Source organism: Necator americanus, chromosome I, assembly GCF_031761385.1.
Source record: "Necator americanus strain Aroian chromosome I, whole genome shotgun sequence".
NCBI lineage: Eukaryota > Metazoa > Nematoda > Chromadorea > Rhabditida > Ancylostomatidae > Necator > Necator americanus.
The window spans coordinates 34212441-34239636 of NC_087371.1; the positions used below are offsets into that span (position 1 = coordinate 34212441).

At 40.3% G+C, this 27196-nt stretch overlaps 4 protein-coding genes across 8 annotated transcripts; 1 reads left to right on the plus strand and 3 right to left on the minus strand.

The window, feature by feature from the left end:
* Positions 1-631: 631 nt before the first annotated feature.
* On the minus strand, positions 632-5217 carry RB195_007758 (uncharacterized protein; the record flags this gene model as incomplete). Of its 2 annotated transcripts, none has more annotated exons than XM_064181561.1 (7): positions 632-898; positions 1950-2108; positions 2191-2344; positions 2740-2847; positions 3491-3665; positions 3938-4060; positions 5112-5217. In XM_064181561.1, 7 exons carry the CDS (start codon positions 5215-5217, stop codon positions 632-634), a joined length of 1092 nt encoding a protein of 363 aa, XP_064038342.1. The 2 variants fall into 2 exon arrangements, with proteins under 2 accessions (XP_064038342.1, XP_064038343.1); XM_064181562.1 differs by having other exon boundaries at positions 2686-2847.
* Positions 5218-10879: 5662 nt separating this feature from the next.
* On the minus strand, positions 10880-11374 carry RB195_007759 (uncharacterized protein; the record flags this gene model as incomplete). Its single annotated transcript, XM_064181563.1, has 1 exon — positions 10880-11374. The coding sequence occupies one exon, from the start codon at positions 11372-11374 to the stop codon at positions 10880-10882; it is 495 nt and encodes a 164-aa protein (XP_064038344.1).
* A 4974-nt stretch (positions 11375-16348) lies between these two features.
* Positions 16349-19312, minus strand: RB195_007760 (uncharacterized protein; the record flags this gene model as incomplete). Of its 2 annotated transcripts, XM_064181565.1 has the most annotated exons (6): positions 16349-16393; positions 16491-16688; positions 17545-17745; positions 18624-18746; positions 18861-18995; positions 19157-19312. In XM_064181565.1, the coding sequence occupies 6 exons, from the start codon at positions 19310-19312 to the stop codon at positions 16349-16351; spliced, it is 858 nt and encodes a 285-aa protein (XP_064038345.1). The 2 variants fall into 2 exon arrangements, with proteins under 2 accessions (XP_064038345.1, XP_064038346.1); XM_064181564.1 differs by lacking the exon at positions 16349-16393 and having other exon boundaries at positions 16473-16688.
* Positions 19313-23297: 3985 nt separating this feature from the next.
* Positions 23298-26717, plus strand: RB195_007761 (uncharacterized protein; the record flags this gene model as incomplete). Of its 3 annotated transcripts, XM_064181568.1 has the most annotated exons (3): positions 23687-23700; positions 23765-24683; positions 24764-24814. In XM_064181568.1, 3 exons carry the CDS (start codon positions 23687-23689, stop codon positions 24812-24814), a joined length of 984 nt encoding a protein of 327 aa, XP_064038349.1. The 3 variants fall into 3 exon arrangements, with proteins under 3 accessions (XP_064038347.1, XP_064038349.1, XP_064038348.1); XM_064181567.1 differs by lacking the exon at positions 23687-23700 and adding an exon at positions 23298-23365 and having other exon boundaries at positions 23765-26717; XM_064181569.1 differs by having other exon boundaries at positions 23765-26717.
* Positions 26718-27196: the final 479 nt, after the last annotated feature.

Sequence of the window (27196 nt, forward strand, 5' to 3'; positions counted from 1 at the left end):
GCACTGATTCTGGAATTGCACAACTAACAACCATAACGACTTTCATCTCAGCAAACTAATAATATCCCGTCAACAGCAAGGGCGAAGAGGTGTATCGTAAGACTATAGGTGAATGCATGGCGGTAAGGCCAAGTAGTATAATTGTTTAGATCTAATTTGAGTCCGGTTGATGTATCACAGCAATATAAACCTCCATTCATAAATTTGAAAAAAAATGAATTCTTAAATACTAATGAGGAATCATCGTACAAAAATTATGCTTTTCGAAAGCCAGGATCATCTATATGCGGAATAAATAGTACAGTGTAGGAAATAGAAACGAAATGCTGAGATTAACAAAATGGAAAGAAAAAAAAAGCAAAATTGTGGTAGAATTGTGATTACAGTCACAGAGAACTGCCTCATGCAGATCAAATAAAGGGTAAATTATTATGTCGATCATGTATACATTATGACGACTAACCAGAACAAACGTATAAACAGTCAAGGAACAAGATATGCTATTAACATAAACCAGATGATCTTAATTCGGATGTGATTGAATTAGATTTCTACAGAAGTATCTCTGAGCCTGCACGACTATGAGGAACTACCTGCTTTAGATGAAGAGGTTAGGCATGAGTCTATTTCTTTAATTCGGTTTATCTTCAGAGTCTCCCAAGCCTACGTCCATACACATCATCACCAGAAAGCCTATTATGCATGAAATTGACGCTAATTTGCCGTTCCCACTTCTTTGTGCTTCCGGAATAATATCATCGACAACAACGTATATCATTGCTCCTGCGGCAAACGCAAGTGCATAGGGTAGAATTGGTTCCATGAGTATAATAGCAGCAGCACCCAAAATGGCTGAGATCGGTTCCACCATTCCTGACAGTTGACCGTACCAGAATGCCTAAAATTTGTAGGAATACAACTTTTGGAAAGAAAAAAATGCTGTTCAACTTAAAAATGAATATGGAACAAAAAAAAAACCAGAAAAACGACTAGACGCGGAATAATTGGAAATCTTGTAATGTAGGCTGTAAACGAAATTGTCGTGTAATTCCACTAAAGGAATTTCAAGTACTCCTTTTACTTCTTCATCGCGGGTTATGTACAGTCGGGTCAAAACGACCTGAAGTAGGACAATCGCAAGCTTCACTAGGACTGCTGCGATGAGTGGAGCTAGCTAGGGTCCCTCACGGACTCCAACCACGAGCTACACTGCTCCTTGGCGCAGCCTCCCACGCACTGCTGCACCAAGTTTCAAGTCGTTTTAACTCTATTGTATTCAACAGTGACACTACCGACTGTTCAACTCAGTAACAAAATTCCTGAGCATGCTAAAACTAAAACAAGACTAAAAGTTGGCATGGTAAAAAAAAGTAAAATAAAATGAAAATGGGAGAATTGAGCTATGAGATCCCAATTGTTATCATCTTCAAAAGATGCATCAGAGCGGGGATTTGTCTTCAAATTCTACATCTTTTAGAGTTATATTGGATCAGAAATTTAGCGACCAAACAACGATTTGATGTAACTGCCTACATGTTTATACTAGAAAGAGGCTGGTTTTTTTTTTTTGGGAGAACGAGCGTATCAAGAAATGTGCGTTGCAAATCGCCCTAAGTTGAAATTAAAGGTAAAATAATTGTAAAAGGAGGTTAATTACAAAACTAGTTAAGGTGTACACGAGTTCCTAGTTAGTTTACGAAATTGCCTGAAAAATTCTCAAAAGAATAAAATAGTTATGCGTCTAATTTACATCATATCTTGTGTATGAAATAACGCAAACTGAATACGGCCTAACAGCTGTATGAAAGTAGGCATTATTTCAGCACAAAAACTAGAGTTAAACAGTTAATTTTTTTCAAATTTTATAACGCCAATATGTAAGCCCAAAGACAACTTCTCATAAATATTATTTCTACGAAAACGTGCATAAACACATAATGCAAAAGTACCTTCAGCTTCGAGTGCCCAAACGCAGCTAAAGGCAAAGAGACGGCTAGTCCTTCAGGGAAATTCTGAAGCCCAATCCCGACAGCGAGATTAAAAGCAGTTTCAAACTTTGCCGCCTCAGCCTTCCCCACTGAGCCAAACCCTACGCCAACCGCAAGTCCCTGAAAAAAGTCAATACACATACTTCATCCGCGTTTTCACATAACATTCATTAACATTCGAGAATACATAGTTGAAGCGTGCCTCTGGAATATTGTGGACAGTGACGGCAAGAATTAGAAGCATGATTCTTCTCCAAGATGATCGATACTCATCTTCCAGTCGTTGCATAACCTCTTTTTCATGTGCTGTCGCTAGGTCGTTCTCTTCAATAGCTCCTTCGTTATCGGGCGCTGATCTGTAAGACCATTATTCATGTGGAAAACTGTGTGAGCTGGAAGAAGACAAAACATCTATCTAAAAGAATGTCACACAGAAATTCATAAAGCAAAGGATGGTTCAGCATTCAAAGAGAAGGGAAGAGCGTGATGCAAAAACTGAAAATGAAGCACACCACACAAAGGTAAAACCACCGCCCGAGAACAAAAATCAGCCGTGAAATTGTTGATGACCAGCGTGCACACTGAGACAGCACAAATTTCGTTCCGACGTTCTCGATTCCGGACTACACAGCTGTTCTATACTTAGGCGGGAAAGATGGTGAATGAGCCATAGGGTGGTGATAGGGCGGTGGCTCACCTATTTGTCAAGCCACGACGACGCAAACCACTAGATTTGTCGCTAGGATCGTACCGTGGAGCTGGGGCGCTCTCAGAGCCATTGGCGGACACAAGTGAGAGTTGAGTTTCAGTTTTTGCTGGAGCCAGGTAGTCCATGACTGCTGTATCGCCCATCACACAACTGAAATATTTCTTAACCGCTCTATAAACAACAGGCAAACCAAATCGGTTTCAACTCTATAGCTTCTGAATTATTTTCAACTAAACCAACACAGAATCTTTGAGAGGGGACCTAGAAATTTGATGGACATAGATCCGCTTCTAATATGTGAGCACATAAATCATTCGAGGAAAAAAAAACAAAACCTCATAAATTGGCATAACATAGTAAGCGGCTACTGAAAAATTCAGAAACAGAAACAAAGTTATCCTGTCTCCATAACGTGGATAAGTCCGTAAAAATGGCATTAGTTTATCTAGACGAAAGAAATTAAAAAAGATGAAAAGTGGTTTGCAACCAAGCGCGATAGAAGATCAAATAAAGCTGAGTAGCACTCTAGTTCTGGACAGAAGATTCGTTCAAAACAAGATTTCTGTCTACGTTGTCAGCACCAATTTAAGAAATCGATCATATCTTTGCAGAAGTTCAAACTGAAAGGTGAAACAAAGCGAAACATTATTATTGGAATGCGAAAACTGAATTACAAAACAAATACGCGGAAAGCTGAACGATATCAAACGAAAATTGAAGCTAGACAGTAGCAAAACTGCTAAACTCCACAAACATTTGCGATTTGCGCTAGAGATAACATCGAAATGAATACCTTGGAAGCATACGATCGGCGAAATGTACAAATGCCGCTCCAACCGCAAAACCGACAGCTACAGGAAGAAAAGCAAGTGATCCCATCGTTTTCTCTGAGATTTCAATAGCAGGAGCGAGTAATGACCAAAATGAAGCTGCCGTCATAACTCCAGCCGCAAAACCCAAGCTAAGATCTGAAATAGGAAAGTAATTGGTAGAAAAACGAAAAAAAAATCGTCAAACAATCCAAACAAGTTACATACGCTACGATATAAGAGACGTTGAATGTTCAACTCTTCAACCACACATGTGATTTCTCAACAATTACCTTTTCAAGTAATTAAATACCTAAGGTGTTTAGAATGCTGCGGTCAATCTTTCTTTTCCGTAGAAAAGTTATAAAATTGCTCACAAAACGATGCGAAACGCCATAATCGAGAAAATCAGAACGAGGAAACAAACTTACCTAATAATTTTCGATTCTGGTGCTTCATAACGAATACCAGTGCGGCTCCTAAGGCGGTAACACCCCATGTGAAGCAACCAGCGACGAGGGCTTGCCAGACCGGACTTATCCCTCTTATCATGTCTGTTTAAGAAGTAGTTAATTGAGATATTAGGAAAATAAGAACAGAAACGATACAAATAAAGAACCGGAAAGGAACAAGAACGAGCCAAAGAAGCCAGGGATAAAATGAAGAAACGTGCCAGACAATCTACATGCGAAAATGCAAAACGCAAGAAATATGCACAAAAAGCAAAATGTCGAAATGTTGCACGAAAAACAAACATTCTAAGGCCAACAATAAACTGCCCTCCTGGATCAACGTACGTGTTTTGTCTGCGATATGACGTGACACACATACAATCGCGCGAAAAATTGCGGACACAGGCGGTTTGGTCCTAAATTGTCGGTCCCGCCCATCGTCCATGATGTCGCAATTTTGTCCCGTGTACTTCTAGGCTGGGCTGGTTATAATCAATTCATATATAACTAGAATAAAACTGACTTTTGGATGATAGGGTCATTACAACTGATTTTCTGGGCGCGTCATGTTTACTTCCTTTTATGTGATTCCTGGGACTGTAGGGGGAACCGTTTGCGTTTATTGCAATCTTTGAGAATTTTATGCCGTGAATGTGTTAAGTCAAGCTTCCTGTAGAAATTTGACGGGGAACTTTTATCCAATTTGTAGACAGATACATTTCTCGCCTTGTTCGGCTCATGAAAACCCTAGATACACTTTTTGCGACGAGATTAATTTCCAGTGGTGGAGTTTGCTCTGCGTTTGCTGCTAACATTGCGCCTTTTGCGGAAGAGATTGCGATCACCGCAGCAACTTATAGTTGGGTGAAAACGACATGAAGCACGATGCATTTGCGTACGCGCTCGAAATCGCGCATTGGAGGCAGCAGTTGGGACCGAGGCGGGACAATCGGAAACTGCAACGATGGGTGGTGCCCTCAATGGTTCCAGTACGCTCCTAACCGCTACGCTACACCGCACCGCCTCGAGAGAAGCCGCGTACGCAATTGCACCGCGTTTCTTGTCGTTTTGAGCTTCCAATGTAAATGATGGAAATGAAGGAAGAAAACAAGTATGAAGAATAGAATTGGAATCACGAATAGTTCCTCCTTACCTTGCGCGTTGTCCAAACATATTCCGTTTTTGCCTTGCAAAAATTGTACCACGCTTCCACATGAAGAGTTCATAATTTGATGAGAGCGGCCGAGTGGCACATGCATAGTCACCGATCCTTAAATTTTCTAAATAATCAGTTTGAGGAAGCTGCATCATTGTATCACCCAAATCCAAGACAACACCTAAAAAAAAGTGGTTGTTGAATGAAGGCGTTGCTAGCAATGAGTGGATAGCGCAGTCCGTATGAGGTACGCCCGTGATCGCACGATCGATGCTCGATGATCACCCTAGTGCCAAACAAGTGCCTTACATCCCTCCGGGATCGTACAAAATGGTACTAGATTTATCCAGGGAGAACAAAAACTGGTTGTAACCTTTGTAAACTTTATACATCGGGTTGCCTCGCAAGTCATTGCAAGGTTGTACACGTTTTCATAAGAACTTCAAGAGATTCTGAATTGAAGTCGATCGTGTGGACGCATTTCCAAGGGGATTTACCACTGCAGTACACTTCATTTTTTATCCTTTACCTATAGTCGGGTCAAAACGACACGAATCACGGTGCAGTTGCGCAAGCGGCTGCGCTCGAAGCGGTGCGGTGGAGCGCAGCGGTTAGGATCGAGTGAGGACTCTTGCTACCACAGTTCATTGCTGCAGTTCGCGAAGGTCCCAACTCGATTCCATTCGCTACGCTCCGCCGCGCCGCTCTGAGCGCCGCCGCTTACGCAACTGCACCGTGTTTCATTTCATTTTGACCCGACTATATACTCTATATATGTCTGTACAACCACATTACGCGTTCGAATGGAGCACGGCAGACTAAGTTCGTGCAGAAGAAGTACGCGCTTCCCAGAGGTCGTGTCGCAAACTCTCGCAAAACGCTTAGTCGATTCGAATCGACTTCATCTGTGATGTAAGTCCGTAAGCGGCTGCGCACAGAGAGGTCCTCGTTCGGCTCCGCACACATCCCGACTGGAGCCAGAATGGCAGGTCCTACCACAAGCGGAACCAATTAGCACCGGCAATAGCACCAGAAGTTAGTATTTGCAGTATTTATTTATAATATTCATGGGGGCATTACACTCTAATATTTTCTTGGCACTTACTCTACCCTATTCCATGACTTGGAGATACATTTTAATATTTTATCTGTGTTATGATGTTGTGACTTAGTATGGGTCATCCAAGGTATTTATGAATGAGTGAATGAATCCCCTTGGAAATGCGTTCACACGATCGACTTCAATTCAGAATCATTTGAAGTTTTTATGAACAACCTTACAAACCTTACAATGATTTGGGAAGCAAGCCGATGTATAAAGTCAGTCAGTTTTAGTTCTTCCTAAACAAATCTAGTACCATCTCGGAGGGATGTAAGGCACTTGTTTGGCACTAGGGTGATCATCGAGCATCGATCCTGCGGTCACGGCCGTACCTCATACGGACTGCGCTACCCACGCATAGGTAGCAACGCCTTCATTCAACAACCTTTATTTTCTTGGAGGTGTGTCGTCTTGGATTGGGAATACAGTAGCGCAGCTTCCTTCGACTGATTCTTCAGAAAATATAAGGATCGGTGAGTATGTGCCATTCGACCGCTCTTATCAAATTATGAACTCTTCATGGTATGAGAAATTAGCAAAATTGTTTTAAAAATCCAGTTTATATGCTCATTTATTTTAGGGAGAATTTGGTAGGTGTTCTACTTATTTTTTTTTACACACGAATACTCTTTAAGACTTCTACTTTTTAATACGTTTTCGTACTTTCTCATACTGTTTCACAGTTTCTTCATCATACATTGGTGATGATCCGTTGGTGTATTCACCATGAATGTCTATCATAGTGTTCTATTTTTCAGGATGGCTTACAATTCAGTGGGACCAGAATCTGAGGGCAGAGACTCGAAAACAGCTCGAAAGCGTTCAAAGACGATAATTTGACAGGAGGTGAAGGTCTGGGGAATAGGGTGGATGAAGGACCGTTCTCCTACCTAGGGCCTCAAGTTGCTGGCGAATCGCCGAAGCGACATGTTGTCGCATCCGACTACCACTTGTTCCCGGCCTTTAAGCGTTCCCCAAAGCAAAAAAAAACTGTTCAATTCTTTCGCTGACCTCAAGTCCGCTGCTAATTTGTTATATCCACAAGTTCTGGAGTTTCCAGGGAATTGTAACCTCGCAGAAAGATGAAACACTGTGATAGACGTGGTGAATACATCGACGGATGATCGTCATTGTGTGATTGGAGACCCACGAAATTGTAAACAACAAAAAAATGTGTGCATAAAAATAAGTAACCAACCTAGTATAATGTATTTTTTAATATGTTATTTTTATGAGATGATACAACCATGATGATACGCCAAAGGGTCGAAGTACACACGAGGAGATGTAATAACCACCGCAGAAAACAAACATCTAGTGTAAACTTATGGATAGGTATGACATTTTGTTATATAGCAAAGATTTATCTATGACAGTTCAGTTCGGCGCAGAGTTTCTAGAAAGTTCGTAGATTTTGGAATTCCTGTGAATTTCCGAGTGGTATCTTTTGCATCGAGTTTCTTCGAAATCTGATTTTCGAAGCTACCGAAGGCGGTATGATGGAAGGCGTTGAGGTGCCAAAGCGGAAGACCAAGCGTTAAAGTGTCACGAAACTGACCACGTTGGGGTCTCTGTGGGCAAATATAGAGTTCTGGTTGTAGATTCGAAGTATGAGCATGGCGACACTCAATTTCCCCCCAATCGCTGTGAAAAATGGCATGGGAAACGGTGTTTGCTGATACGAGGTGCCTGAGGACGCGCCACCTTTGCGCACGTACTGCGTCCACTTGCGAGCAGTTGAGAATCAATGGGATCCGCTTACAAGCATGTTCATGTAAAACCAAAGAACATAATAAGCTGCTGAGGGGACAGGAACATGTGGAAGGGGACGCGTTCTAACGTGCCTCGTAAGGAATAAAGCAGTTCCCACGCCATTTTTTAGGACCATAGGCAGTGATAGGGGAGTGGGTGGGCGCCCATGCCCGTAATCCACACTCCTAGCTTTATATTTGCGCTGTCTTTAAGGACTGTGCCCCACGAAATTACTGTATATCGGCATCGTTAGGTATGACTAACAAATGTGAGTGAATTTGCTCCTTCATTTTTCTTATTCGAGATATTGGACAACTTTAAAGGGATTTTTGTTGTTGGGCTGCTTGGGGTGACTGAGCGAGATTTAACTAAGCAAGAAGAAGAAGAAGTGGCGTATCAGTCGCATGACCGTTAGATTTTTATTTTATTTTTGTATGGAGTTTTCAGGAGTGCTTCATTACACGATTTATCGCTGGCTTCTTCCTTCTGTACTCAGCGATGAAAAGGTTCATTGAAGTTCCTCTCATTTGCCTACATATTTCTGAATCTTCTTTCTTTTTCCTCTCTCTCATACTTTTTTCACTCGTATTCTCACACATCCGCTTGCGCTAGCAATGAATTCATATCTGAAAAAATCTCGAATTGTCTTTCGAAGTACAGTATTCCCTTGAATCTGAGGTACGAAATCCATAGGATTAGTCAGTCAACAAAGGAAATATAGATAGTATACTCATAACTGGACATTTTCTATTTACAAACGCGCAACATAGAAGTTTAAAGGCATCCCCCCACGAATCTGAGGTGGTACGGATTTCAGGTGGAGTATTTGTATAGGGGATCGTAGATTATGGAGAGAACGGTGACTCCGTCCATTTCTTCCTAATTCCCGTAAAAATACGGCTTCGAGCGTTTCGGCGTGTTACTCTCCACAACGAGTTCGATTGGAGCGCGCCAGCCGTGTGCCCACGCCGCATCTTCCGTGCCTTTTTTTACGGGAATTAGGAAGAGAGATGGACGGAATCACTCCCCTCCCCCCTATCCAAAATCTACTATGCCGTATACGAATACTCCACTTGGAATCCATATCAACTCAGGGGTGATGTCTTTAAATCTGAGGTACTAAATCCATAGGATTAGTCAGTCAACAAAGGAAAATAGATAGTATACTCAAAACTGGACATTTTTTTATTTATAAAAGCGCAACATAGAAGTTTAAAAGAGGTTGTTGGCTTGGTTCTGGATAAAAAAAGGCGCCCGTTGTAATTGAAAAAGGTGTCTAAGACGACAATTTGCAACGATGACCCCCGAACTCGTTTACCGAGCAAGTGTGCACAGCCGTTGCAACGAGCTGAAGCCAGAATAAACAAAACAAAGCTTAACAATGCAAACCATCCGCATATCTGCATGTCATTTGAATTTTGATGGCTTCGTAGAATTTACACACACCCATACATGGCTAGTAACAAGGAGGAGAGGGGTGGAAAAGAGAATATATTGTACTTTTAGTATGACCCTCCTACGTCGGCAGCGATGCTGTGGAACTCATGGAAAGAAATTTAGGCTTTTGTAGTCTCTATCCGGGGTGTAACCTCGGCATAAACACCTCGAAAAGGAGATTTACTCAAAAAAAAGACCAAAGTGTGTTTGACTGAAACAAAGGCAATCTTTGAAACAGAACCGGCCTATATTTGATGTACAAACATGTGAAATAAGAAGTATTTCTCTTTATGAAATTGTGTACTTAAAGTGTCTATATTTGTATTAAAGGCATGAACTCACAATTGTCCTCATTTAGAAACAAAATCCCTCCAAGACATGGCTCTACAGTTCATCGAGCTCTACCCTCAAGCCCCACGCACTTTCAGGGATACGGATAGTTTGATAACCATCAGACTCTAAAGCCATCACCCCGCGAATCTGGGGTGGTGCGGATTTCAGGTGGAGAATTCGTATACGGGGTCTTAGATTCTGGAGAGGAGCGTGATTCCGTCCATTTCTTCCTAATCGCCGTAAAAAAAAAACCGGCCTAGAAGATGCGGCATGTGCACACTGCTGACGCGCTCCAATCGAACTCGTTGTAGTAAATAGCGCGCCGAAACGCTCGAAATCGCATCTTCTGGGCATTTTTACGGCAGTTAGGAAGAAATAGACGGAATCACCCTTCTCTCCATAATCTAAGTCTCCGTATACTTAGCCTTAGAAATGCATGGTGGTGTCTGCCTGATTTGGTGCAATCAGCTGGTCGAAATTTTGATGATTGATCGATTGATTGTGTGGCAATCCCCCTTAGAATGAGTTAACGCCCTCGTAAAGAGTAAAGCATAACGTGTCTGGCGTTAGTCAATCCGCTTTGGACCCGCGCCACCACGTTCACTTCAATTCAGAACCGTTTGAGGTTTACAAACGTGTAACTGGAACTTGGTGAGCACTAGGGCGGATTCGAACCTCCGATCGATCGTGCAGGAAGTGGAACCTCTATTCGCTACAATACACCCGCCCCACATATGTACATATACTACAAAATTTTTCCTTTCTTCCTTTGGTCGTGGTCAATTGACTAGCCTATACAATGACTTGCTGGGGCTAGCCGACGGATCAGGTTAGTGTTTTTATCCTCCCAGACAAGTCTGGTACCAATTTATCGACCTCGAAGGGATGAAAGACTTGGTGAGCACTAGGGCCGATTCGAACCTCCGATCGATCGTGCAGGAAGTGGAACCTCTATCCGCTACAATACACCAGCCCCACATATTTACATATATTACAAAATTTTTCCTTTCTTCCTTTGGTCGTGGTCTTGACTTGACTAGCTGGTTTGCACTGTTGTCACGTGCAAACTGGTCGTTTTACGATTATTTGTACAAAAACTTTGACAGAGACTGCAAAAATATGCATGGAATCAGATAATTGCCTATTCATTCAGATAATTAATAATTTGATTTACGTTTTCGTTATTGAACAGGGGTGCATTATGCGATGATGCAATGATAATGATATACGAGGTGTGCCGTCCTTCAACATAGCACTGCCCAAGCTTCTCGATCTTCTGCGAGACCTTGCACAGAATCAATCTATTCCATATTCTGCGAAACCTTACGTCTTGCCTGAACTGCCTATCCACGCCGAGTGTCCTTAGGTCCTCTTTCACTACCTCAGTCCAGAACTTCCGTTTTCGGCCAGATGGCTTCTTCCAGCTTGAGCCCGGCAAACTCCTCAGAACTCGTTGTACAAGGCGATCTGCCAGTCTCCTTAATATATGACCAAAGAAGCGAAGACGATTCACTTTAACCACTCTCGATGGCGGTGCATGATGTTGATATCTTCCATGTGTCATCCGCGGGTATACCACATCAATTTCTGCGTAAAGATGAGCAACATCCACATATAACAAAATATGTACAAACATAAATACAAAATTCTGACGCAATTAAAATCCGTAATTATCATCGACACGCCAGGTGATTTTTTCGCTGTAATTGACTGGTTTTGTTCGATACCGAGAATTGAAAAGGCTCGTAGACCAATGCAATTGGTGATATTCGTATTAAAAAACAACTGGATTGACAGGATTTTTGTCGCTTGTCTGGATATTCGACATAATTGCCGACCATATAATAACATAAAATAACACATTTAACGAACCCCAATAAAACGGCATGCGGCCGTCAGTCTTTAGTGAACGCATGTATGTAAGGGGTTCAGCAGATTACAATTGTATTAATTACATCGTTCATAATTAATTACAGTATGCGTTAATCTTTGTAATTGATCCAGTAATTTGAGAATTACATTGAACATGTAAATATTATTAATTCTCACCAAACTGAGCCAACCAAAATCAGTTTTTCTTATTAGAATTTCGGCCATTAACCTCTAGAAGATTCCTTGGAGAATTAGTTCTACGAATGGAGGCACACTCTATTCAAAGGATAACGGATAATGGATAAAGTGTCTAGCGTCAATCAATCCGCATGGGATGCTTCACTTCAATCCAGAAACGTTTGAGGTTTACGAAAGAGTAACTGGCCCACGTAATGACTTGCGGTGGCTAGTCGACGGGTCAAGTCAGTGTTTTTATCCTCGCACACAAGTCTGGCACCAATTTATCCGGACCCCGGAGGGATGAAAGGCTTTGTGAGCACTAGGACTGATTCGAACCTCCGATCGACCGTTCTGCTGTTACAACGGGACCTCTTCCGACTGCGCTACACCGCACTAGCACTGCGCTTATACGCCAATGGAGGCAAACTCTATTCAAAGGATTTTGGAACGCTTAAAATTGCATTCTCACCATTTAGTGTTTTTTTTTTGATTCGAGAATTTTCTTTTGTTTGACGTGAAGGATTGAGCTACTGAGGTTCGTCAAACTCTCGTAGAAGCTTACGGTGATCAGGATCCATTGTACATTCCACCTGTCGATTTACATAGGTTTCGACTACTGGAAGTGGTGATTTTAATCCTATATCAAACCCGAAATTAAAGCTCGCAGAACTTTAGAAGCGTTTTGGATAAATGCAAAAGGTCCAAAAATGAATAGAAAGGAAGAGTGCTTAGCCGTGACCAACGAGCTGGCTCTGTATCGAGACCATCGCGGGTTTGTTCCACGGGGTCATATGCGGGTCGCATCCTAATTAATATCAGCGAAGCGATTGCACCACGCGGATATCCGCTAACATCACGGCAACGCTGCTACTGAGGTAAGCACAGCGATTTAACTTTTTTTGATTTTTGTTTCCGGGTGTAATATCCTAGGGGATGATGACTTTTTCTGGATGAAACATTTCAGAGGATATATTGCAAATGTTCTTACTTTCCAGGCTCTGACGAAGGCGACAACACCGAAACGTTAGCCGTAATAAAGTTTGTTAACAATTTTGGCCGTTGCTTAAATTTGACTATCGACAAGTTGCAATCTCTACGCCAAGATTCAAGGAAAGTCGAACTTTCGCACTTCTGGTGATTTTAATGTCTATGGCAGGGAACGTCTTGGCTAGGCAAAAAAAAGTCGAAGTACCTGTGTGTGGGAGAATAAAAGTACTGACTTGACACGCCCCCGCAAGTCACTGTATGGGCTAGTCACGCGCTCGGTAAACCTCAAACGTTTCTGAATTAAGGTCAATCGTGCGGGTGGATCCTAAAGGAATTGATCATCGTCGTGCACTTCACCTTTAATCCTTTTCTTCTATATGTACTATTTAAAAAAAAAATCAATTTGAGAACTGTAATCTGTGGATGCTGTGGGGAATCCCCTCCAATTCTGGGGATTCCCCTTCAAGTCTTTTTTCCCCATCCATGACGTTCAATATTGACGCGGTTTGCCTGATTAGAGAACGAAAATGTTTCTAGAATACGAATACATGTCGATAAGAAAATTCATGTTTGCTCAATTTTGTGATTCTGTGAGTGTTCACGTTTAAACCGATCAATATCAATCAGGGTTATCAGGGTATACTAAATCTTGACAGTTTCTCGTGCTAATGGTTCAAATTGAGAGAATTGTGACTGTTCTTCGTAGGACATAAACAATTTAAGAGTTATCTCATATATTTTATTGTTATGTAGTAAACTCCACACACAAACACTCAGATGGAGGTTCGCTGATCGAAATGGAATTTAGGAGGACCGCAGGAAGAAGTAAGCTGTAGGTCTGGTAGCAATTATCTATCCCCAGACCACTATTTTTCTGTTTTGACTTAATGAGTGATCGGCTTTAACCGATGGTTTCGAGCTAAATATAATTGAAATATAAATTAATTAATTAATTAATATAATATAAATATAATCGTAATAATTATTGCAATTTTTAATTTATCTAATCAAATTTATTGTAAAAATATTGTTGTTACTAATTAATTGTTGAAAAATATTGCAAAAAATATTGTTGTGTTGTAAATTAAAATTTAAAAAAATATATTTCTGATCAGAAATCAAATATTTTGCAATTTCTTCTAGAAGAAATTATTTTGAAAAGATCTACTGTAATTTATCATCAATTTAATCTCCGTTGTACTTAAAGGCATCACCCCACGAATCTGAGGTGGTACGGATTTCAGGTGGAGTATTCGTATACGGGATCGTGGATTATGGAGGGGGCGTGATTCCATCCATTTCTTCCTAATTGCCGTAAAAAAAACGATAGGTTCGAGCGATCCGGCGCGCTATAAACCAGCCTTCTGCACGCGCCGCATCTTCGTGATGTGATGCCTTTATCTTGTGGCAGAATGCAAAGCAAACAAGTAAGAGCAAGCTTTATTAGTAATGAATAAACTGAATCTCGTTACAGAATGAGTGTAAAAAAATTACTTTCAACTAAGGAAAACGAGGTAAATCGATCAAAATATACACTGTCGTGATTGATGTAGCGAACTGTACTCCTTTTCTGTCTATTATTTGTTTATTTACTACGCCTAACAGTGTGCCAAATAGGAAATGTCAGGAAAAAATACAAAACAAATACAGTAAATATATTGAAGATAAATGAGTAAATAAAATAAAATAAATAAAATACACATACTCAAATACATACTTATTCCAGGTCCAAAAAAAAATCTTCCCATTCTTGCGCGTTCTCTTAGAGAACTGTTTATTTTCTTTCTTTCTTTCTTTTCACGACACCACGTTTTTTTTTGCTTCGATAAAGAAATTATCACGAGAGTCTTTATGATAACCGAACCCGAGTGCGAAAATCTCAGGGCAATAAAAGATGAAAAGAAACATAATAGAAAAAAAGTATGGTTTTTTTTTTGATTATCACTGGACCTGCTGACCAACTCGTGAGAATTCAAAAGAATTTCTGATAGTGATTGTACTGTGAATTTTCTGTACCGGGATTGAAGCCAAAAAAAAAACCGTTTCTTAGCGATTTTTTTTTTTTTTTTTTTTTTTTTTTTTTTTTTTTTTTTTTTTTTTTTTTTTTATTTTTTGGTGGGGGGTGTGGGGGGGGGGGGGTGAAAGAGGTTATTTAAATTTTTTTTTTTTGGGTATTTTTTTTAAAAAAATTTATTTTCTTTTTAAAAAAAAAAAAAAAAGTTTTTTTTTATTCGGTTGGGGGCCCCCCCCCCCCCTTTTTTTTTAATAAAAAAATTTTTTGGTTTTCGAAAGTGTTTTTTGGCCGTTTAAATTGTGGGGGGGGTACCGGATGTGTCAAGTCAGTGTTTTTATCCTCCCAGACAAGTCTGTTACCAATTTATCGACCCCGGAGGGATGAAAGGCTTGGTGAGCACTAGGGCGGATCCGAACCTTCGATACATCGTGTAGCAGCGGAACCTCTTACCAACTGCGCTACTCAAACACAAATAGCAACGAGCAACGCAAACCAACGTCAGCATTCAAGAATCGTTATTTTCTTGAGGTGATGTACTATCAGTACAAAATGTTCGCGATTTAGTGAAAATCCTACTGATTGAAGAAGGAACCTAAGAGATGTAGTGAATGCTTATCGATCGCTCTTTCAAGACATGTACTTGACATCTATAGTTAAGACACAGACATAGTCATTGCCAAATATGTTCAACCAGACGACGGCTATGACCCGCCGCGCGTAACGCAAGGTGCGCTCGCGCGGCTGGGCAAAATTCGCTGCGCCGACTATGTACGCATTTTTCACGATTTTTCAGCGCATTCAACAAAGTTTCCTTTTAAATTTTATCGAAAGGTATACTGTACGATGTTGGAAATAACTCAATCGGTGGATGGATGGTGGATTTTCTCCGTTTTTTTTTTCGTGGACAAACGACAGAAGGAACCGGTCTGTCAGATCTCAGGACTGATTCGATCCTCGGACGGATTCTAGGTTTCTTCCCATAGATTTTCATTGAAATTTCTACGTAGTATGATCATTTTAAATGCTCTAAAATTTATTTACACGTCGGGAAAATTACTTTTAAATTATATGATACGAATAATTCGAAAAAAAGTCAAAACATCAACATGCAGGGATTTGTGTGCGTTCATCCTTATCTAACAACAATTACGTGATTATTTTATTTACAACTCTCATATATGTATATGTATACGTCACAATAAACTATTGGCAGGATCACTTATTTACATTCTTTGAATCAAAAATAACAACACTATGAACGACAAGACGAATAAGAACCATAAAAATTCCTGAGCGAATAGAAAAAAACTCGTTGATTTCTGATTTCAGAGAAAATATAATGGACCAGTTCTGTGAGCATTGATTGATTGATTAGGTAACAATTATTGAGTCGTATCGTAATTTAATTAGGGGAATTAATTACAACAACTCACATATCTACGCCAAACTAATTACAACACAATGATGCTTCCTCAAATTTTCATTAACATTAAGACGATTTTAATGGATAGTTAGGTAATTACAGCCTAATTTATGGTGTTCAATTATTTATTATTATTATTTTTTCTTCTCAAATAGGTGAAGTAGGTGGTGAGGTTGCAGCTGGAAGCTGTTTTATTGTCCAGCAACGACAATAACGAATCGAATTCGGAAAATGGCTGGGGCATTCCTGTGTTGAAGTTTACGCGAAAATACGTACTCGCATCTCACGACCCCATTGAGCCGGTGCTCCTATCAACATCTGGGAATTGTCGACCACAAGCAGTTCATCCGAATTTATGTACACTTCCTGTTGCATCTCACAACAAATATTATAGAAGGATTTAAGGCTTCGGTAGAATAAATCCAGATTATCGGTGGTCATTTGACTGGATCGATAGTCGTTATTGAAAACAGCCTAAAAGTAAACTGAATAAGGATTGTAGAGCGTTAGAATACTTCAATGAATAAAGAGTTGTCAAATAATTCAATAAATAAATTCAAAAAAAAAAATAATAAGAATGGTTAAGTATAATACTAGAGTAAATATGTAAGTATTTATTTTTAAAAAAATTTGACAAATAAATAAAAATAATAATAAAAATAAGTTAAATAAATAACTAATTAATTGAGGTAGCCAGAATAATAAAATAAGTTAAATAAATAATTAATTGGTTGAGATAGCCAGAAAAAAAAGACACAAAAAACTGGAACTAAAAATTTTGCAGTAATCACCTTTTCGCTATGCATGACACTAGGAATATTTTTAACATTTTAATTTTTAATCTTAATTTAAGAATAATTTAGAAAATTCCCCCTATTTTTTTGATACTTTTCTTCTCTTCCTATAGTTAGGAACAATCCTGTAGGAATAATCACAACAATGTTTTCACATACATATACTGCTGTCTGATCCTAATCTCCTATTTAAAGGATCATAATTCCCTTAAGGATAAAAAATATTCTTTAAAGAGTAATAATTCCCCTATGGATAAAAAATACCAGCAGAGTGTATCGTTCTTTAAATGAAATAGTATTTTGCCTTGCGCAAAAATGCGCATGAGAAAAATCAGACTAGAAGTTTTTTCTAGAAAAAAAAAATCATTTGAGAAATTTTTTAAGTGGATCAAAATAACCAAAAAAACTCGAAAAACTTGAAATTTGAAAAACTCCTTCTGGACTTTTAAATTTAACTATTTTTTCCGAATATAATCGAAAAAAAATATAAATAAAATGGAGATAATCGAAATAACCCGGAAAAACCCGGTACTCACCGATACAATCTTATTCCCGTCAACGTTCGCAAGTTGATGTGAAGCCTTAAAGAACGCATGCTGATACTCGATCGGATTGTCGAGCATAAATCGAAAATATTGTGGATATTCTTCAGCGAATCGTTTCAAAGCGTTCACAGCATCGACGAGGCTGATACGAGCTCCGTTATAGCGTGTCTCTACCGTAACCACGGATGGAATCTGGAAGTTGTCCGAATTAAATTCGAGGGATTATTCAAATGACTGTTTTTTTTTAATTTGTCGACTGTAAAATTGAAGTAGGAGTCAGAAGTGTTATCAAACTTTATTACGACTATCGTTTTGTTTTTTAAACTAATTTTTAAATCAATTATTATTGAATCTAGTAATTTTCTATTAATAAGAGAGTCGATGAAAAATGGAAGTAAAAGTTCTGCAGTAAGATCCTTTTCGTACATATGATAGTTAAAAAAAATTCTAATATATTAGTTTTTAATTAATTTTATTTTCAACTTTGATCATTAATTTTTTATTTCAATATTTTTAATGTTCTCAAGGCAACTTTTCGTCGGTTTCTCAACAAGAGCAACCCAAGAAATTGACGGTAGCAGAAAAATCAACAAGAGAGGGATATGATCGAAAGACTCATTCATAGATAGTTGAAAAATCACCGTGCATAGTTGCTCCGATTGTTAAAAACAAGGATCCTGATTATTTTTTCCCCATTTCTCCCAGAATCGGATCTAGATTGGGATATTTAGCCTCAATCTAGCCCCATGCGCCAGCGATATCCTCATTTTTTTGGAAAATCCCCGAAAATTAAGAGAATTAAGAGAAACGCATGCATGTATTCTGTGTCTCATTTCATTATCCACTCACTGTATTTTTTTTGTATTTGTTATTCCTGGATCCTCTTTTGGCACACCATTGAGGGTAATAAATAAATAAATAAATAAATGTAATGAGCATGTGAGACGTGTACTTTGCAAAAAAACTACAAAAATTCCCCGATGACGGTTTTTCTCCAGAAATCCATGAAACTATTACTTTTTCTTTACACTGTATAATATCATTGAAAATAAAATGACTAACTCAAGCACCTTTTGAAGGTGTGGCCATACTGTCCCGTTGATCACAAGTGGTTCTTTCCAAATCATTGCACCAATATGGCGCATATCGTTTGAAGTGGGTCGTTGTTGGATTCGCCACGGTTTTGTTAGAATCTACAGAAAATACCGACTAGAAAAGTTGTTCTGGAGTAAAAATTTCTTAGTTAGGAAATCTAAAAAAAAATGAAGAAGGAAATCTTTAAAAAAACGAAAAAATTCTTGACTAACCATTTTATTGGGAGTTTTGCAAAGATTAGTTCCAGGCTGTACTCGGCTATGTGACCGGAGGAACTCACTGGGGAATTCAGCGCGAAGGAACGGTGGCCATTCGAGAGCCACACAATTCCCGGATAGGTCAACTTTCTGGAAAAAAAGAACTTTCTGGAAAACCATCCACAATTTGCGGATAGGTCAAAACTTTCAACTTTAGCCTCTATCTTGTTCAATTTTGACTTTTCTTCTTCGTGGAAAAAGGTACATTTCAGGAATCGGGGAAGCAAATGGGCGAATGATACGAATCTTACCTGAGGGCATGGATTTAGGTCAAGGTGGACCAGCGCCGGTCTCATATGTAGGCTATTATCTCGTAGCCAAACATTACTGAACTGTGCTCGCATTCCATCCATCCATTCCACGGTAAGACCTCGTGGAAGACGTTGAGCTGACTTGAGCGCAATCATCTGAAATTTCTGGATGTGTTAGCGCACACACAGAATTCCTGAACTAATAGTGAAGGCCGGCTGGAGAAAGAGGAGGTGAAAATAAAGACGACAAGGGGAAAGGCACGGCTAGTGTGTGTGAGTGGGCGGGGCGGAGAGCACCAAAGAACGCACACGCGTAAACAACGAGCTGTACATCGATCGCTGATCGATGAAAGATCAGAAGATCAAATTATCGAAATACAAACAGATGGCCGGTGAATAAGGTGGTGTCCTCGATCTTTGGTATTCGGATGATACGACTCTGGATAGACCATAAACAACGCACGAATATTTTACGAAGTTATTATTACTACTTATTACTTATTACTTAGTTATAGACTATTATTATTACTAGTATTACTATTACTTATTTATAGACTAGTAAGCAAACAGAAATATCGACTATTATGAACGTTATTATTAATCTACTTATTACAAAAAAAAACAAAAAAGTTTAGAAGAATTTCGTTGGTGTGACACATTCTGAGCAAAAACAAAAAAAAAAAACAACAAAAAAAAACGTAAAGAAAAGAGGTGACTGGACTTTTTCTATTTTTTATTCTATTTTTATTATTTTTTATTGCTATTATCTTATTTATTTTTATTATTTATTTTTTTATTCTACTCTATTTTTTAAGGGACATTCGGAAAGACGAGTCATCTGCAAAAATTCACTTCGACATTAATTAAAATTATTAAAATAAGTATAAACAAAAATAAGATAAAAGAAAATGAAAATATAATAGATATAAATTCTACTTAGAACTAATTAATTCAATTTCGGCACAGTTGTAGAAAAAAAAATGGAAAATGTGATGTAGGATTCTCAATGGAGATATCGTAATCCCTTGCATTTCCTCTCATATCCTTTAAATATTGAGTAGAGAATAGGGGAAGAGTACTATCAGGTATTTTTCATCGGATTACTTCCAGAAATTTCCACCAGTTTGCTTTAGTTAATCTTTTTGTGATGAGCCAACGAGAACTATCAGAGAATTACGGTACTAAGCGCTCTGATCTGAAATCAAACGTTACAAATTCCATAGATCCTAAGATTTGTTTTTTTTTTTTTGAATTTTTTTTAAGATTTCCCTTTCAAAGGATTTATCTTGTACTAAGCAGCATTGCAAGAGTTTATTATTCAACGAAAACTCGACTGGAAAGCCCTTTATGGTTGATGTTAGCGCAATTCCAAGAAATTTCCCAGGAAGAAGATAAAATAATGACATCGCCTAGTATTATTTTTTGGCAGTGGTGGTCCAGAGTGTGGATTCTTTCTTTTTTAAGGAATTTCTGAAGGAAATTTCTCTGACTGTAATATTAAGGTAATGGGTATTAAGGTATTAATGTAATAGGAAAAGAAGGAATATTTACCTTAAAGACATTTTTTCCCTGCAACAATGCAGAAAATATAGGGATAAACCTAGAAATTTGGGCAGTTTGGATTGAGCGAAGAAACCGCGTGCGTTGCGACCGATGCGACGCGTTCACTTGGATGAACATTTCTGGTGGCGACTATATTAGAGTAGGACCGTAAGAGGAGATATTATAGTCGAATCAAAAGCACATGAAGCTCCGTTCAGTTGCGTAAGCGGGTGCACTCGAAGCGGTAGCAGCTGGAATTGAGGTGGGTGCATCGTGAAATGCAATGATGAATGTGACTAGCCAGGGTCCCACCTCGAGCGTCACTGTTTACGTAAATGCACTAAGCTTCATGCCGCTTTGATTCGACAACTTTGAAAACAGCTTTCATAGATTTTTAATGGATTAATCATAATGTCCTTAGAGCGTGATTTTCACGTGACACGTCCGTCTCACTCACGCAAGAAACTTCTATGAATAATGAAGAAAAACGAGTGCGCCCTCTGAGTCCTGTACTAGTCAATCAAAGAAAATTTTTGAAGAATTTTCTTTTCGTATGCGAGTGTGCCCTTGTCATCAGAGTAATGTATGGTGACAAGTGCAAGATGAAAAGAAAATGCTTAAGTGTAATAGAATGGATGAATAAAAACTAAAAACGATCATAGTCCTTTGAAAAGAATTTGACTTCCTAAGAAAAAAGAAGAAAAGTTAAAAATTCCTCTATTTTATCTCTTAGGGAATTTTTAGAACAAAGTAAAACCCCTTTGAAGGAACCCTCCTTTGCTTTTAAGAACTTTTTAAGGAAAGAGAAGAAGAGTTTCAGGGAATTTCCTTTTTCTTCTCTTAGGAAATTTTTAGGCCAAAGTATAACACCTTTGAAAAGGCTTTTAAGGACTTTTTAAGACGAGAAATAAGAGTTCTAGGGAATTTCTCTTTTTTTTTCTCTCTTAGGGAATTTTTAGAAGAAAGTGTAATGGTGGCAAACTTTCAGTTTTTAAGCACCTAAGAAAAGCGTAGTTTTCCATCCATTTATTTATTTATTCTATCTCTACTCTATTTATTATTCTATTATTTCTTTCTATATTTTTTAAATTTTTTTTTCATTTATTTTGGTTAAGAACACAATATTCGTAAGTTTCTAAGAGCTCAGATAGTAGAATAGTACTGCTGCAAATCCTACCTCACGCCTCAAAGCGGCGCAGCGGTGGCCCTGGCCGTCGGGCAGCTATGGTGGCGAGACTTCATCTCGGCAGGTTCAACCATGCCACAAAGGTGTCCGGCTAGTAGCCCGGTCCTTGGGCCAAGGCTACAGGCTAGCTAAGTGAGGAGGTAGTACGACGATTCCGGTGCCAGGCTGCTAGCTTGCTAGTGCGACAAGCCGACCGAGGACAACACCCCCGTCGCGTCATACTGCTAATGTCTACTATGTGTTCTTCAGAAGCTACAATACTCTGCATGAACATTGAAAAACCGACGGTGAGTGACGGTGCGGCACCGTCGGCCACCGTCGCTTGCTCATAACTGCTCATTTTGTCAGAACAGCAAGAAATTGTTGTAGACGAGTACTTGAAATTGTTGATTTGTTATTTTTTCTGTCATCTGTGCGTCATTTTTAGTCATTTTAATTGTTGTATAAAATAGCGGTTCATCCTTATTGTGGACGTTCGTTGCAAGGAAAGAAGCTGTCAAAACAGCCTATAAAATCGCGGCTGAGCGCAACTATTCCTGAATTTTGTGAGATTTGTATTGTATGCAGACAGACGAACTCCGTTCGTACACTAGACTATCGCAAAGTTTGAAAATCCCACTTTTCGTCGTTTTCCTTTCATTTCATCTCTACTTTGCACCTCCGTTATTCACCAGAACCGAGTTCAAATCGAAAGAACCTGAGCAGAACTCTTGAAACAGATAATGTACATTAGTTTGTAAGGTTTGTTTTCCTCTGAATAGATTTTCTCGCTCTATTATAACACCTTCTTTTCATAACATTCCATAGAAAGGAAGAGCATGAAGCTTACTATTAAATTTTATGCAAGTATTTCAATACTACGCTCCTTGATTTACAAAAAAATTGAGTTCGCCACAGCATTTCGAGTTGAATGATATCGTTTCCAAAGCTATTCGAGATTTTTTTCTATCTGACTCCGCGGCCAGGCTATTTTCGCACCTCAACCAAGGCTGGCCTATTGCACCATTGGCAGTCACTGCTGTAGCATTGGAAGGAAACATTGTGTGCATGTCAATTCCACATTTTATCCCAACAAATTCAAATATGTACATGGAACGAAAATAAGGAACACTTCACTACATTATATAATACCAATTCACATCACTATCTAAATGTTAATATTCATTCTTATGTTGGATTTGTTACTGCCAGCTGGGTAGCTCGTTTTTTCGCTGTAGTTAGAGTCAGTTTTGAAATAACAACAACAATGAATTGTATAAAAAGATAGTAGTCATTATGCGAACGACATATATAAAACAAAGGATGAGATAGTTCAAATCTTATCGCATTAATGACAGCTGAACTGGAGCGGTCAGATCAGGTGACATTGTTAATAATATACAATATACAATACAAATCTCACAAAATTCAGGAATGGTTGCGCTCAATCGCGATTTTATAGGCTGTTTTGACAGCTTCTTTCCTTGCAACAAACGTTCAAAGTAAGGATGAACCGCTATTTTATACAACAATTAAAATGACTAAAAATGACGCACAGATGACTAAAAAAATAACAAATCAACAATTTCAAGTACTCGTCAACAACAATTTCTTGCTGTTCTGACCAAATGTGAAAGTTCGAGTCTCTGAATACCTTTTCAGCTACAACCTTAGGCTATGTTAGGTTCCAATTATTGCTTTTTTGCGCATATTTGGCGTTATTTTGCTCCTTTCTCAACAATATGTCGGTTTTTGCATATGTCTCAAAGAGAGGAATCTAATAATATATAAGTTGTCCTGAAGTTTCCATTTTATGAGCAGCTATGAGCAAGCGACGGTGGCCGACGGTGGCGCACCGTCACTCACCGTCGGTTTTTCAATGTTCATGCAGAGTATTGTAGGGCGTACCCCAGAAGCGACGCGCATTGTCCTCGCCCGGGCAATGTGGCAAATATACGAGGGCTACCGGCTAGAGGACGAAGCCGGCCAAAGAAGTTAGTCCGCCATCGCCAGCAACTTCCAGTGCGTTTGGCAACACTTAACGTTGGGACGCTTACTGGAAGAAGTCGTGAACTGGCAGACAGTCTCAGAAAACGCCGTGTTGACATATGTTGTGTACAGGAGACTCCCTGGAAAGGCTCCAAGGCAAGGGAATTAGGCGATGGCTACAAGCTGATCTACCACGGCACATCAAATCGCAACGGCGTTGGTATCATATTGAACGAGTCGTTTAGAAATAGCGTCACAGCGGTGGATCGACTATCGGATCGCTTGATGGCTATAAAAGTAGATACAGGAGAAGTGGAATTGCGAGTCGTCTCTGCTTATGCGCCACAGATGGGCTGTAGTGAAGAAGAGAAGGCGTGCTTTTGGGAAGATCTGGAGCAGTACGTCCAATCCCTGGAAAGCGAAGAAGTACTTTTAATCGGAGGAGACTTCAACGGACATGTCGGTTCCCGGAAAGACGGATTCGAGAGTTGTCATGGTGGATACGGCTATGGAGCTCGTAACGACGACGGGTTGCGAATCCTGGAGTATGCTGTTGCAAGTGACTTGATCATTGCTAACACGCAGTATCGGAAAAGAAAATCGCATTTGATCACGTACACCAGCGGCGGTCGTGAAACACAAATAGATTTCTGGATGTTACGCCGACGAGATCGCCGACTTCTGCAGGATTCAAAAGTCATCCCTACAGACCATGTCGCTGCCCAACACCATCTGCTCGTTATGGACTTGAAAATCTCCCGTCCAAGGAAGAGACATCCAAGGACTGAAACACAGCGCATCAAATGGTGGAATCTGAAGGATCGAAAGGAGGTATTTTTCGCGTCCATGGCTCCATCTACACTTCCCCACCCTACTCGTAGTGTGGAGGAAATGTGGTTGTCTACTTCCAGCGTTATACGCTTGACCGCGGAAAACACTCTGGGAAAGACGACTCTAGGTAAGCCAAAGGTACAAAAGGATACGTGGATTTGGAACGAGGAAGTTCAGGCGGCAATTCGTGAGAAGAAGTCCAAGTATAAGCTCTGGTGGAGGACGCGTCAGCCTGAAGATCGGGGTGCTTTCCTAGCGGCGAAGAGGGAGGCTAAGAAGGCAGTCTCCAAGGCGAAATCGGACCGCTACAAGGCTGTGTACGACATGCTTGATACCAGAGAAGGGGAGCGGGCAGTGTATCGTTTAGTCAGAGCACGTCATCGCTCAACGTTGGATATGGAGCACACCAAGATCGTTAAGGGAGCTGATGGAGCCGTTCTGCGCCGCTCTGGTCAGATCCTGGAGAGGTGGCGAGAGTACTACAGTCACTTGTGTAACGAAGAGTTCTGTCATCCTCCCATCCCAACCGTTCCCAGCGTCGAGGGTCCTGTTCTACCAATTACTGCCGTCGAAGTCAGTGCTGCCCTCGCAAAAATGAAGTCGAACAAGGCAACCGGTCCTGATGACATACCTGTTGATTTCTGGAAGCTGCTAGAAGATCGAGGGTCCATGTGGCTCGCAACTCTATTTAACAAGATCGTTGCAGAAGGACGGACTCCAGACGTTTGGCAAACTTCCGTGACCGTGCCTGTCTGGAAAGGGAAAGGAGACATTGCTGACTGCACCTCGTACAGGCCTATACGACTGCTCTGCCATACGATGAAGGTTTTTGAGCGTGTCCTGGAAGCTCGCCTGAGGAAAATTGTTAGCGTTTCACTCAACCAGTGCGGTTTTGTGAAGGACTGCAGCACTATAGATGCTATCCATGCTGTCCGAATCCTTCTGGAGAAACATCGAGAGAAGAACCGCAGTGTGCATCTTGCTTTTCTCGATCTCGAGAAAGCTTTCGACCGTGTCCCACATGAGCTGTTATGGATGTCCATGAGGTCGCATAGAGTACCAGAAGAATATGTGCGGTGGACGAAGCTGCTTTATGCGAAGCCTACCAGCGTTGTACGATGTGCTGTTGGAACAAGCAGGCCATTCCCTGTACGAGTAAGGGTTCATCAGGGTTCATCCCTCTCACCTCTGCTGTTCATACTGTGCATGGACACGACAACGAAGGAAATCCAGAAGCAGCATCCGTGGACTCTACTCTTTGCCGACGATGTCATGCTTGCGTCGGAGTCTCGAGATGATCTTCAGAAACAAGTGCAGTCTTGGAAGGATCAGCTGCAGCAATATGGATTGCGCCTCAACACATCAAAAACTGAGTACATGGAGTGCGGACCCAGGATAGAGGATGGTTCAATTCGTGTTGATGGCACCGAATTAAACAAGGTGAACTGCTTCAAGTACCTTGGATCCAAAGTGACTTCCACAGGCGACATTGATCAAGAGGGTCGAGCACGTGTTAATGCTGCATGGATGAAATGGAAAATGGCAACAGGGGTACTATGCGACAAGAAAGTCCCTGTTCGACTGAAGTCGAAGATCTACAGGACGGTTGTGCGTCCTGTTGCCCTTTACGGATGCGAGTGCTGGCCGACAACGAAAGCCTTGGAAAGAGTGCTGCACGCTATGGAGATGCGGATGTTGAGGTGGACGATAGGTGTAACGCTAAAAGAGAAAGTATCCAACGACACTGTGCGCTCCATCTTCGGTGTCGTCCCGATAACTGAGAAGATGAAGGAGGCGCGACTGAGATGGTTTGGTCACGTATTGCGGCGGGAGGAAGATTCTGTTGCTAAAACCGCTCTGAAGCTCGACGTTTCAGGAGTGAGGCCGCGCGGGAGGCCAAAGATTCGCTGGTTAGACCCTGTGAAGCTGGATATGATAGATGCACGTTTGTGTACGGCTGATGCAATGGATAGAACCAAATGGAAGACAAGAAGCAGAAAAGCGGACCCTGCAACAACGCGGGACAAACGCTAGGAAGAAGATAGTAGAATAGTAAAGTAAGGTAAAAGAATAGTAGTACAGTAATCTTTCTTCACATAAAATGGTGTTTTACTGTAGAAAAGTGCCAAGTCGATAGACTTTTCTGAACAATTGGCTCGAAGTTTATTTTATTTCATTTGTTCTAGTTTTTTTTTTAAATTTTGTTGGACAAAGGATAAAAAAGGAAAGGGAGGCTCGAATAATTCTTCCAGAATCCATCGAAGCATCTAGCTTGGATTCAGAATCCCTAGAGGTTCACAAACCCGTACAGGACCCATACAACTTGACCTCTGGAGGGCATCAGATCCAATGAATCAGTATTTTTATCCACGAAAACAAGTCTGATACCAACTGTCCATCCCCAGAGGGGTCAAGAATTTAGTTGGACCGGTGAGCACTCGAACCATAGATCCATAGATCACTGGGGAATCCCTTACAGCTGCGTTACATTGGTTCAACCTCCTAAGAGAACT